Source organism: Rhopalosiphum padi, chromosome 3 (assembly GCF_020882245.1).
Source record: "Rhopalosiphum padi isolate XX-2018 chromosome 3, ASM2088224v1, whole genome shotgun sequence".
Classification (NCBI taxonomy): Eukaryota; Metazoa; Arthropoda; class Insecta; order Hemiptera; family Aphididae; genus Rhopalosiphum; species Rhopalosiphum padi.
In genome coordinates this window covers 31,215,874-31,229,928 of record NC_083599.1, presented here as the reverse complement: position 1 = coordinate 31,229,928, position 14,055 = coordinate 31,215,874, and the positions used below count along the sequence as shown (strand labels likewise).

The window sequence follows — 14,055 nt, the reverse complement described above, 5'->3', positions numbered from 1 at the left end:
CGTATAGTTGTAGCCCTAAATGGTTGACCAAGCTCTCTTCAAGTCAGGTATAGCCAACAACAAGACGAGGTTTTAAAGAGTCGGAGTTATAGTGGATTTATTGTGTTATATATTTTAATATCATATCATTAATAGATTTTGTAAAAGAAAGAGAAAAAGAAAATAAACAAATATTAAGTCATTGCATTAATTACATTCGTTGTACGTGTTATGTAGGTATGTTATACACGGTAAATTAATTACGTATAATTATTGAAAACAAATAATATTGTACTTAAGAGAAGCTAATTGATCAATATATCTACAATATTTTGAAAGTTTTAAATTAACAACGTTCATAAACATTCAAACGATAACATTTAACAATTAAACCGAATACACATGGATTGTTGAAATTGTAACTAAAATTATTGCAAACAACAACTATCTATCGAATAAAACAATATTAATTTGTAACCTTTGTGCGTGTATTACAAACAAACTTTTAATAAAATAACAATAACACGGATGTTCAACTATTAGCACTCGATTGATTGTAAATGTTATTGAATTAAACGGTGTATGATAATTATTTGTTTTTATATTTTGGCACTTCAAAAAATAAAACAATTATTTAATTTTACTTTCACATAGTCCATTGTATTAACGTGTAAACAACCGCTGTCAATACAAAATATTATTTGATATTATAGTAAAATGTCAGAAATGACGTGTGTTGTGTAAACTGTATTATATTATACTCGTAATATGTTCCGTTCACTGCAGCGTCAAATATTTATGTTCATGTACATAATTTATTATATTATTTTATAAACTTAAATAATTACTACTATATATGTATATATATATAATATCATATAAATTATATTACTAGTCAAGACAAAACGAAAATACATTTATTTAAATGATTATTTATTATTGAAATTTGCATAATAATAATAAGTATATGATTTAATGTTTCGATTTGAAGTAACAGGCGTCTAAATGTCTAATACTAAATAATCTTATTTGATCTAACGTGTAAAATAAAATAAAAAATACTTATATAGGTACAAATACAATGCAAACATGTCATCGCGTGAATCTATAGGTATTAATATAAATATTTATTTTTATGTAAAATTATATTTTAACAATAATCACTCGTTTCCATGGCAATAACTATTATAATATTATAACGGTAAATATTATTTAAATATAGAGAAATTGGGGTGTATAAAGTTGAATTCATTTCAAAACATGTCTCGTAAATATTTAATAATTTGCTCATTGTCAAGAGTCTATTTATGTCATAGGGTTTTAGTGACAAACCGAAATTCATTTTTGTGGTTGAATACGATTCAAATGATTGCGAAAAAAATAATAATAAACAAACATTGTACATAAATACGAGAAAAGTTCACCCAATTCAAACTAGCAAGTGGTATTATATTCCTTATAAGTATTCGTTCATAAATCTTGTCAATATATTTTCATTGAATTTACATTTTAACATTTCAAATGTCGACACTATTATAATACTATCCTTGATTTACCCAGTAATACTGACATAGGAATAATATACACAGTTTTTTACTGAATGGCACACCAATATTTCATAATTTTAAATACCTGAAAACTTGGTCTATAGTATTGAATGGTTTGAGTGTAGCACATTATTGAGTAAGTTCATATTATAGTATTTGAATTCAATGAAAAATCATCGTATAACATTTTTTCAATTTGATCGAATTCAATTGCGAGCAAAGGATACAGGTGATTCAGCATGATTTATAAAGGATATATTTTTTTATGTAATAGTATATTTATATTATTATTATTATTATTATTTTCTTAATTTAGTGGGATTTTTCATATAATATAGTAAACTACTGAAATATTAGTATTATTAAATAATACTTAATATACGTTGTTTGCACAGTGCACACACATTACGTTAAAAAGTTGCAATAATCTCTACGACATTATATCATTTTTAAATTATAAATTCATACTGAAGGAAATATTTTTATTTTTCGTTTAGATGTACAATTTTGTCAACTCTTATTGAAAAATAAAACAACTAATGAAGAATTACTGAGAATTAAAAATGGTATCAAACATGAGCCGATAATAAACTCCACTTATGTGTTTTTACGGCATTATTTGTAAGACGAGTTCTGTAATTCCAATTAGCTTACTGATAGAGCAAACACACTCTTATGCATTTGTATAAGTTTTCTGTTTGTTATAATCATATGATTAATAAGTAGGTGCACAATACATTTCACGCTTGTGAACGTTTATGTGAACTCAAAGTGTTTAGTAAAAATGTTTGCATATTTTGATATTTTCGTTTTAAAGGACATAATATATTTGATTATAAGAGCACATTTTAATAGTTTATCGAAAATCAAGCACTTCGGTAAATATTTTTCAAATCAAGTTCAACAATTATTATAATATTAAACCGTTAATTGTTTATGAAGACGATAGAGACTGATTTTTATCTTAATGGTCAATGAGTAGACTAGATTATAAGATCTGTATCGGTTTTTAGTATTTTTTTTTTTTATATATTTACATATAAGTACACAAAAAATTGAATAAAGTTGAATAATTTAAATGATTTAAAATAAATAAAATATTTAAAGAAAAAATGTAATTTTTTTAATATATAATTTCTTAGCTTATATATGATTAACTGCATATTTGATAAATTTGTTATTGCATAAAAGTCCTTGCTCTATATTTATCAATATTACGCCATAATACGATTCAACGAAAAAAAAATTTGATTAAAAAAAAAATTGTTATTTTTAATGTATGCAATATTCGATGTTATACAACATGTATGTATACAACGTAAATACAACTACATATTATTAATATATAAACTTCATATTATTTTAGTTAAAAAATAATAGTTTAAATTAATAATTATCAAATATTTCATACTTTAGAAATACTTTTTACACAACGTGACTAAATGCATGTAAAAAAAAATTAAGCGATCAGTGACGAGTTAATACACTATTTGAAATTGATTTAATACTATACAATTATTTTCTTATTAAATGTACATTTTATTTCATTTATAATAATGTTTTTTTATTAAATAACGTTCTCACAATGGTCGTCGTAAAAATACCCAAAAATAAACAACCAGACGATGATGTGACCAAAATATGAGTACATGAAATTCGTTGCTTATCTTGGTTGTTAAATTTTAGGGATTGTTCTTAGAGATAGGTACCAAAAAAAATTATGATAATAGATTACACCTTAACAAAAAAAAAAAAAATATATATATACTATGTCTTATCCACCACATTTTTGCCCATCTTGACTAAATTGGTAGCTAAATAATTAAATTCATCGTGATTCAAGACTATTGTATAAAACAATTGTGTATATTAATATTATAGTAATAATATGTACAATACTTTAACTAATATCTAAATTAATTTACATTATCTTATTATTCGCATTACATGTCTACGTATATTTTACTTTTTACTTTCTATTGCTGTCTCAAATTTCAGTCACAATTTAGAGATTATACTCAAAAACTTGCAAAGAAAATTATGTTTTAGATATACGCTAAAACGTAAGTATGTAAATTATATTTCGTAATAATAAAATGAATAGATCTTTAAATATTAAAGTTCTCAATTTATTCGTTGTATAATTAAAAGTAAATTATTTTAGTAAATAATTATTTAGTTGAGTTAGAAGTTTAAAATATGGATGATAAAGTAAAATATGAAAGGTTTCTAATATATTTTAATAAAATTAATAGAACTTTGGGGTTTCAATCATATCTAAAATAAATATTTCTAAAACTAAATAATATATTTTAATGAACACTTTAGTAAATTTGATTACAAATAATAAGAGTTACTCAATTTATTTTTTAAATACATTAATTTCATATTTTGTTTTCAAATCAAAAATAAAATGTTTTAAATTTAGTGTTAAATTTTAAATCTCAATAAATATTTTTAATTTAACTAAATCTAAAAAAAAGAGAATATGTGTACATTTTTTTGGAGGTGGTAGGCTTTTAATCTTGTTGATTCATACTAATGGAATAAAATAGACTAGTATCAAAATTAATCCAATAAGCAACGTTAAAAATCCAAAGTTTGATTAAAATTAAAGTAATAAAATGCTTTATCGAGTTCTGGATTATATATTACAATTGGTTTAATTTTAAATTATTATTTCTTATATTCTTCAAATTAAATCAATCCAGTTATATAGAAAAAACTTCAAATTTTTAGTACACAATAGTCAATAATTTATTATACAACCTTCATATATATATATATATAACAAATACAATTTTTTTTGTTAAATCTACATTTTTATGTACAATAGGTATATATACATAATATTATAATGTATAATAACAACAATAATGCATTAGTTTAATATTGTATATACATTAAGTAGAGAAATAAATGGTATTATTCTGAATAGGATATACTTACATATTCATACATGTATGTACGTGTGATATACATCTATACATAATAAATATATTTATTTTCTACTTATAAGTGAGTGGAATCAATTATTTATAGAAGTCGTAACCCGTTTAAACATTTGGTTACTAAACATTAGGGATTTCGTGTAATGCAAAAGCTAAAATAATAGGGGCTGTGGTGCAAGTATATTATTGAAGTATTTTTTATTTACTAGGTTAGGTTAAACAGGTTAGGTCTCTGTAAATTGTGTCATTTAAGGCATACAAAATAACTTAAGGCATCAAATGTAATATTTTTTATATTGAATTTTTTATGCAATATAAGTATTGGACGTTCACCATACTTTATTTATGCTTATTTAGAATTTTACTTTTATTTTATACAATAAAATACATACTACCCTCGTATAGAGTTTGAGGATCAACTGAATCAGGTGCATATATTCAATAACCTATTAATAATGGATGTTATTTTCGTTGTTATTGAAACCTGACATGTTTATACTATACATTTATATTTATTAAATAACTACACGATATGCTTGCATAGTATATAAACATTTACCTTGTAAGAATATTATTGTATTATGTAATATAATAATAGTTTATCATTAATGTAATACCATCAATGAATAAATAAGTTATTATTAATTAAAGTGGACGATAAATGACAAATTAATTCCCAATCCCATTTTAATTGATAAGTGTATTATAAAATAATGAATGACTATACTATGTGAATACTTAAATTGTTCAACCATAAACATTTTTGTTTTTCAATTATTAAAATTATTTATCATAATTTTGTGTATTTAAGTTAATAATTTCAAAGATGCCATACATCTACTTTATCAGAATATTCAGTTATGATATTAAGAAGTATAAAGTTCGCTTAACCTTATTACTACATAAAAAAAAAACGTTTTTAAAATATTTGAGCGTAAAGTTTTAAAGGTGTTGGCAGTATAATCAGTGTAATAATTAAAGTAAAAAATGAATTAATTTATATTAAAAACGTTGTACATTCTGTCATATCTGTAGAACACAATGAGATTTAAATTAATATAACGATCATCAAGTGTATCAGATGAATGGACTGAGGTATTTTATTATAAATCATGCAACTAAAATTTGATGTATTACATATTATCATGTGCATAGGAGTATATTATTAATATCATTGTGTACTACTACTCGTTAGTCACAGGTGAAAACTTTCTCACGACTAAATACAATTACGCACGCTTTAGCAACCACATCACTAATCAAGTATGCCTTTAAATAAAGCATACAATAACATCTGTCATCAATTTTATCATTTTATAAAAATATATGAATGCATATTACGAGTTTTAATACAATTGTTTTTGTTTCAGTCAAATATAGCATCATGCAGTAATAATAACTTTACTACAGATCATTTGTAAATAAACACATACAAATATGATTAAAAAATCAACATTATCGAAACAGATTAAAATTGGAAAATTTTTAATATTAATTTGCATAAATAATAAAAAGTATTCATATCAAATGTAATATCAGTAAATGTATATAATATAATTGTGTAGTATAAAGTTAATGGATATTTTTATTTATTTAATTGGTTTTGTGTAATTGACTATAAGTGAGGTTAAAAAATGCAATATACTCGTAAATATTATAATATGCATTTAAAAACCCAGATTTTCTATAATAAACATTAATTAAAAATGCGTTATATATAGTTATTAAAGTAATAACTGGTAAAACTAATACAAAATCTGGATAAAAGTATATTTGAATAAAGTAAATACGAGTATTACGTTTTCAGACTACGTATGAAAATATCAATAGAATCGGGCTAAACATTGCTTGAAAATAATTTAATCTCACGATAACATGTCTCTCAATGTGATACCGTTTTAAGTTTATAAGCATGTAACATATTATGTATATCATGATAATGATTAAAAAAAAAAAAGGAATAAAATCAATGCGGATATGGATGAATTCTATTTGTGTAAAAAAAATATATTATTGTGGGATAAAATCTACCGTATTGAAAAAGGCTAGTAATAAAAAAATACAAGGATAAAAAACGAGCATTTTAAAATGAAGTTCTTATTTATGATTGTTTTCATATTATAATCAAACTGTCTGTTTATTATAATATTATAAATACTTAATTAGATATGTACACATAAATCGTGACTAATCGATAATATTTATCGAAAGGGTAGATTTTAAACAAGATCTCAAACCACAAGCCAATAACTGAAGGGCTAGGGCATCGTGGATTTTAGAATTAGTCAAGAACGTATTACAAGTATTATTATTGAAATAAATAGCGATAAGGATCATATACAACTTGTAGCAAAATATTATGTAGAAAATAAAATGAGATAATATACATTGAAATAAAATTAAGTTAATACCGAGAAAGCCAAACAGGTGTAAACCGAGACAGACAAAACAGTGAAATGGAGATAATAAAATTAAAATGAGAAAGCGAGACAAAAAAAAACCGTCTCGTAAGACTACGTTTTTGGTTATTGAAGCCAAACAGATCAAACGCTAGACTGTATCGTTTACAATGTTTACAAAGTTTACTTCAACGTTTAGCAAACAGACATCCCGAATTTCTCCGTTATCAAACGTTTCCAACGTTTACCGCTATCAAATTTCCACTAGGATTATTAATATTTACCTTTTATATATAGATATAACAATAAAAAAAAAATATGAATATTATCAATGTTTTACTTGCTATTCGAAAGTATAACATATTTTTAAGGAAAAATGACTTGTGCGGAAATTAACTTGTGCCAGTGCCGAGAAATCCAACCCATATAAAATATTGGAAGCTATAAGAATTAATGATATTTTTTACAATAGATTTTTGTTTCCAATACCAATTAAAATAGTACCTAGATAATATATTATAATATAATAGTAATTAGCAATAACTCTAATGTTTGAATTGGATGAATTCATAGACATCAAACATGTTTTTTTCTATAATTTATTCAGCTGGAAATTTGAACACGTTTATGTGATATTTTTGATGATTTATTATTGATTACTATTGTTCTCTTTTTACAGGTCTCCCTTCCCGGGATCCAATACCTTCGAGTACATCAAGATCAGAAGGGACCGATGATAGACAGCACGGTGTTCTTCGAGGGTCATCATTGCCGAATGATAACAGCAGTGCAGAATATTCGTCGAAACCTGCCAAACGGAACGACAGCAAAAGGGCTATAATGATACCGGTCGCAATCGAATCTACGATGGTAATACCAGAAGACAAATCTGATCCATTCAGAAAATCAGACACGGAAGACAAACCAGATGAAACCCCCCAAATTGATGTAGTAGTTAAATCAGAAAAAAACGATGAATCAGACACGAGTGACAAACAGAATGTGAACAATACACCTGACGAGAACAAAGAGTCTGAGGATGACGTTCAATCAGACGTGAAAGACAAAAAAGATTTAGAAAACATACCAGAAATAGATCAAAAAAATGAACACCGCGTCGAAGAGGTGAATGATGGAGATGTCGACGCGATTAATGCCAACGATTCGAAAGATCAGGTGCCGGAATTGGACACTGAGTACCGTTTGACGATGATACATAGCGTGCGTGAGGCTGTGAACAAGATATGCGAACAGGCCGTGGAGAGGACTGCAGCCATAGTCAAAAACAGAGGTATAAACAAGCGTAATAGCAACTCCTCCTTGATAGGATCGCTCAAAGATCGTGATGCTGACAATTCGGAAACAGCCGATAACGCAAGTAGTGAATTCTCATTACCACCACCACCACCACTGCCGTCTCAACAACATCTGTTAGACACGGTAAGTCGTACGAATGCGTCACATAAAAATATGAATTAATATTTATGTAATAACGAAATCGATGTGATATGGTAAATGGCGTATAACTATAAAATTTAAATTGAAAAAAATAATATTTATTGTCGAGTATAGTGTGAATTCGACTGTACGATATTGCAGTGGGAGAGGTTTTATAGCAAATTATTATAATATATTAATGATGTTGACTATGATGACTATAATGTGTGTAGCGTTAGCGTTTTTTTTTTTTTTCTTATATACTTTGAGTAAATAGTATTCGTATTTAAAGTAAAAAAATAAGTAGACAGTATTTGAGTATTTGTTGGATAGAAAGAAATAGAAAAGTAAAGAGAGAAATACTCAGATTGAGCGATCTGCGATTATGATTGGAAGAGAAAAATTTCAGTTTTAATACACAAACTATTATAATACGTGTTTATATGTGTTCTCTGGAAAATTTGGAAAATTACGAGAATCTCTATGTGAAATAATATTATTTTTTCAGTTTCATTGATGATAACAACTATATTCAATACTACAAAATGCTTTTTAGTTATTACATTTTCCAATTATTTTGTCACATAATTTTACTAATTTATTTTTTTACTAATAGTGTTAATGTTTGTACATATTTTTATAATATTGGTCAGTAAATATGATATACGGATAAAAAAATGAAATTTACATAGAAATGAAACAGAATTAATGTCACAGTTAAGTAACAAAGAAAATAACGAGAGGGAAAATTATAATATAGACTTGAGTTCATTTTAAATTTATTTTCTTATAAATATTTATTAAATCAATAAATTAAATTGACTTAATTTAATTTATAATCGGCTTAAAACAATATATCCAATTAGTAAAATACATTAATTTTCATTTCCAATAATAGGTGCATTGTACACGAAATATAATTAACCATTTGAAAAGCATAAAACTCTGTCTTTAATTATTTATTTAGTAAATTTAGTACATTGATACTTAGTTTTAATTTTTAACTTTGTGATGAATTATTTAATGTAATAGTTTTAACAATTAAAAATATTCCTTTCTCCGTTTTTCTAAACATGTTTTTACCTAAATAAATTACAAAATAGTTGGCTACAGATTAGATGAAAAATATTTATTTTTTTCGCAATCTGTTAAATTTATGATGCATACACGTTGCACATTTAAATCTAGACATTTTTATTTATCATAACGTTAATGTTGTTGTTGAAAATAAATACAATCACTATATTATAATATTAGACTTGAATAATAAATAAATAATTTTGAGTCAATAAGTTTCCAATAAGGGTACATAAATTGTGTGTATTCCAAAGAAGTGTTATTTTGAAAACTAGACCATAATATTATTGTGAACTCATAATAGTTTCAGGAGAAATACCCACCCTTGTTTTCTTTTATTAGTGTAGGTTTATAGAAATATTCTTGGAAATCGTCTCTTTTATAACAATATTACGTCCTGTACGACAGTAATGACTTTTTAAAAAAAAACAACTTTTGAATAAAACATTTTAGATTAATGTAATAATTCCTATTCCTTCAGTATTATAATATCGATGCAATAATCTATTCAATTCATCCTACTTCGAATAATCAACAGAAATATTTAGTATAAATTAATTTTTATGACTTATACTTACTTACATTTGTATATAACTATTTAGTTTTTCGTATAAAATTAGAAGTTACCTAGTGAAATTTACTCGCCGGTAATTTCGATTAATAAAAATGACAATTTAGTGAAAACTAGGATGACTAAAAACCATATTATACGTTGAATTGAATCAAATCGTTATATAATTATTTTGAATGATCATAATTGAATAACTGTAATGCATGTGTTAAATTTGAATTCAATATTAAAATGTTAAATTATTTTAATTTTCATATATATTACATAAAAACTATTATCAGCGGATATCGGATGCCAGCAGCCTCTATTTCTAAGTTTATTTTATAATAAATTAATATTATTAATAGCTAGTAATTTGGACAATACTGAATACGGCATGGGTCACCAAATGGCGGCCTGCGAACACATTTTATCCGGCCCACAGACAAATAATAAATAACACATATTACAACAACATTATATGTGTTATTATTGTAAATTATTATTTTTGATAAATATTATTGGTTTTTAAATAATGTAAATATGTACTTAGAATTTTGATGACCCGTGAAAAATGTTCAGATCCCTAATGTAGCCCTTCAAAAATATTAATTGGGGACCCCTGGAATACGGTATATCAAACTAGTTATAGCAATTATAATGTAATATTATAAAGTATTGTAATTCATTTATAAAACTATACCACTTACAGCAGAAAGTTGTGAAAAGTCAAAAAAGTAATACGTAGTAGTGAAATGTTTCAAATACATAAACTATTGAATGAATTACTATAAAATAATTAAAATCGTAGAGGGTAAATTAAAACTACAAAAATCAAATTTCATAAATATTTTAAACATCAAATACCTATAAATATAAAAATTGTGTAAGTATTTTCGCTTTGTTCAGAATTATATATATTGTATAACTAGTAGGTAATTATTATACTTTCTAACTTTTTGGTTTGAATAGCATTACTAAAAAATTTACAAAAAAAAAATTAAATCACCTATAAATAACTTGAAAATAGTCTAAATATATTGAAAATATTGTTTTGTCGAGTAACCGTGTACCATTTGTCCATAATTAATTTTTGATTTTTAACTTTTTTGTAAGACGATATGCATCGTTCGATTTTTGGATTATTCATCATTTGCGCATAGTCCGTTTACTTAAAAAATATATTAATATGATATATAAAATTTTAATAAATTTAAGAAGTTCAAGAAGAACCAAATACATTTTAAAACTGCCTCATGTTCAGAAAATTTAGATATGATACACACACCTTTAGAACAATGCAAGTGCCTATTATTTATCGTTATTAATTTTACAACTTTATAAAAAATAAAAATTGATTTTGTTAAAAATTATTTTTATGTAAAAAGTCCGATGAATATTTTGATTTTACAATTTTGTGTTTTTTTAAAAAATGTATATACACAATATAATTGTTATTTAATAGAAAAAAAATGGTGTGGCCACATTGGTCAACTTTGGTGATATTTTTTTGTATTAAATTACAAGTAGATAATTGTTCTTTATGGAATATTTTCAATACTTTATCAAAATAAAGAAATAAAGGTAGGGAAGTGGGTACGTTTTACAATACAATTAAGTGTCAAGTGTGTTGCTATTATGGGCGTGTTAAATTTTAATTCAATGATATATCATTGTTTACGAAAAACGATTCTGAGCAGAGGTGGCCCGTCAGAATAAATTACAAACTATATTTCATTGCATGTTTTTTTGATACACATAGCTAGATATAAAAATAATTTATTTTTGTTTTAATATTATGGTACGCAGATATAATTATTATTATATTATTATTATTATTATATTATTATATTATTGTATATATTTGTATAAATGATTTTTTAATGACATTTAAAAAACAAAAAATTGGAAATTGGAAATTTGGAATACCTATAAATAGCACAAATAAAAATTTATTATATAATAAAAATGAAAATATAACTTTCAAAGTTAAATAAATTTAAATAATTATGCAAAATTAATTTGGCTTTCCAATAGATATTTTTTTATACAAATATTTGTAGTTCAGACTTTGCAAAATTCAACAAAGTTGTGAAAAATATGTGTATCCAATAATAAATTATTAAATTTAAATTTAAAACGTCCTCTGTAGTAACTTACTTAATAACGAGTTATACTTGACACCTATATACTGTAAAGCAAGGTGGTTACCTACTGCACTCTCATTTTTTTTCCTATAATTATTTTTAAAAATACCAATTAGATCCAAATTTAAATTTAAAATTCGAAAATTAAATTTTTATTGGTTCTGAATGAGGATGACTGATGCTAAAAAAATATTAACAATTACATAAATTATATAACCACTAAAATATTCAACGCTCTATTTTGAATCTAAAATGTATTACATTTTTAATTAGTCATCAAAAGTTATCATGGTCATAAAGTAATTGAAAAAAAAATAATAATTTAAAATCACAATAATTTATTAAAAACTTAAATATCAATATTTTTCTACATTACAGAAAATATTATATATTTATGTCTACCGAGTGTCAAATAATAAACAAAAGAAAATAGGAATTAATTTTAAAATAAAAATTGTATATGATTTGGTAAAAATTTAGTTTCATAATATTATTAAGTAAAACATTTAAGGACATAAATTAAGCAGATATAATAGCAGTTCAAATACAATTCACTATAGTATAGCTATATAGGTACCTAACCGTTGGTGTTAAATTATTTGGCACTTTAAGACCATTTATGCTTCATTACCAGAAATATTCACTATAAGGCATACGTCACTAAAGGATGATTGAACTACCAGAGTCAAGTCATTTAACCTTTATCGTGGTATTACTCATAATACATTGATCCATTAATAAAATTACTGTTATATAATAAGCCTTTAGAACGTTTCGAAACTTATAACGTGTAAAAATAGGCTAAAATCAAATTAAATGTTTAAAAACACTAAGTTTTAAAATGTTTTTAATATTACCGTATTTTTAGGATAAGAGTAATAAATAATAATATTTCTTTACAGATAAAAAATGTTCCATGGAAAAAAATGATCAATCACAATAACTGTATATTAATATATACTTGAATATGGTTAGGTAAAAATAAAATATTGTAAGATACAACTGATCGATGGTCGTATGCTATTATCCAAAGTTATTAAATTAAATTTAAAATTGTATTTTATAATTGGAATTGAACAAAGAAATTGTTATCACTTATCGAACAACATTATATGAAAATATGTACATAGAATTAATTGAAAGAACTTATTAAAAATTGTTTTATTTTTTATTATGTATTATGTGATAAAATATATTGTGTGATTTCTAGACTTTAGCTCTTATAAATTATATTTCTAAAACAAAAACTATGGGAATAATAATAATATGATACTTATTATTACTTACCTGTGTTATTCAACGTTAATCGATAGTATCATGTAGTTAATTGAATAAAAATGCCAAATAACGTTTTTTGAGTCACCCATTACATAACTTGACTGTAAACAGTGTTAAAATGTTTCTACACGTCATTCACGTCCTATTATAACGCTTTATTGCTATACAGTATAGGCGCTTATTTATTTATTCAAAATTATATAAATAAATGAAATTACAAATATTATCAATATCCTTGGCAATTATTCAGTTATATATTTATTTTTATTAAAAAGTGCATTTTCTATTTAATTTGAAAATATAATATTATTGAGCATATTATTTGGATACTGTATAAGATGTGTTTTAATCATTATGTCCTTGTTACCAATAATAATATAACGGAGCGTGTTACAGGGTTCAACGGGTCAAGAATGGCCGCCACCTCCGACGCTTTCTGAAGCGGAAGAAGAGCGGACTATAGCACCTGGCGGATATTCTTTTGATTTACCGGATCCACCAACAGAAATGGATCAGATGGATTCAGAGACAGACAAACTAGATATTTCTGACGAGGAAATGAGAGCTACTGGCTTGCCCTCAGATGACGAAGACAATACGTCAGAAGCTGGTAGGTATACAATTCTGGCAAAGAAAAATGTAGCAATTAAAAAAAAATAAAATATTAGTATAAAAAAATAAAACATTTTG

General features: G+C 24.6%; 1 protein-coding gene across 2 annotated transcripts in view; it reads left to right on the top strand.

The window, feature by feature from the left end:
- Nucleotides 1-14,055, top strand: part of LOC132924078 (uncharacterized) — a 134,985-nt gene that overhangs the window by 98,250 nt on the left and 22,680 nt on the right. For both annotated transcript variants that reach the window (XM_060988161.1, XM_060988162.1), the window contains exons 3-4: nt 7,556-8,316; nt 13,762-13,975. In XM_060988161.1, the coding sequence (XP_060844144.1) occupies nt 7,556-8,316; nt 13,762-13,975 (975 nt within the window). The remainder of the gene's footprint in view (nt 1-7,555; nt 8,317-13,761; nt 13,976-14,055) is intronic.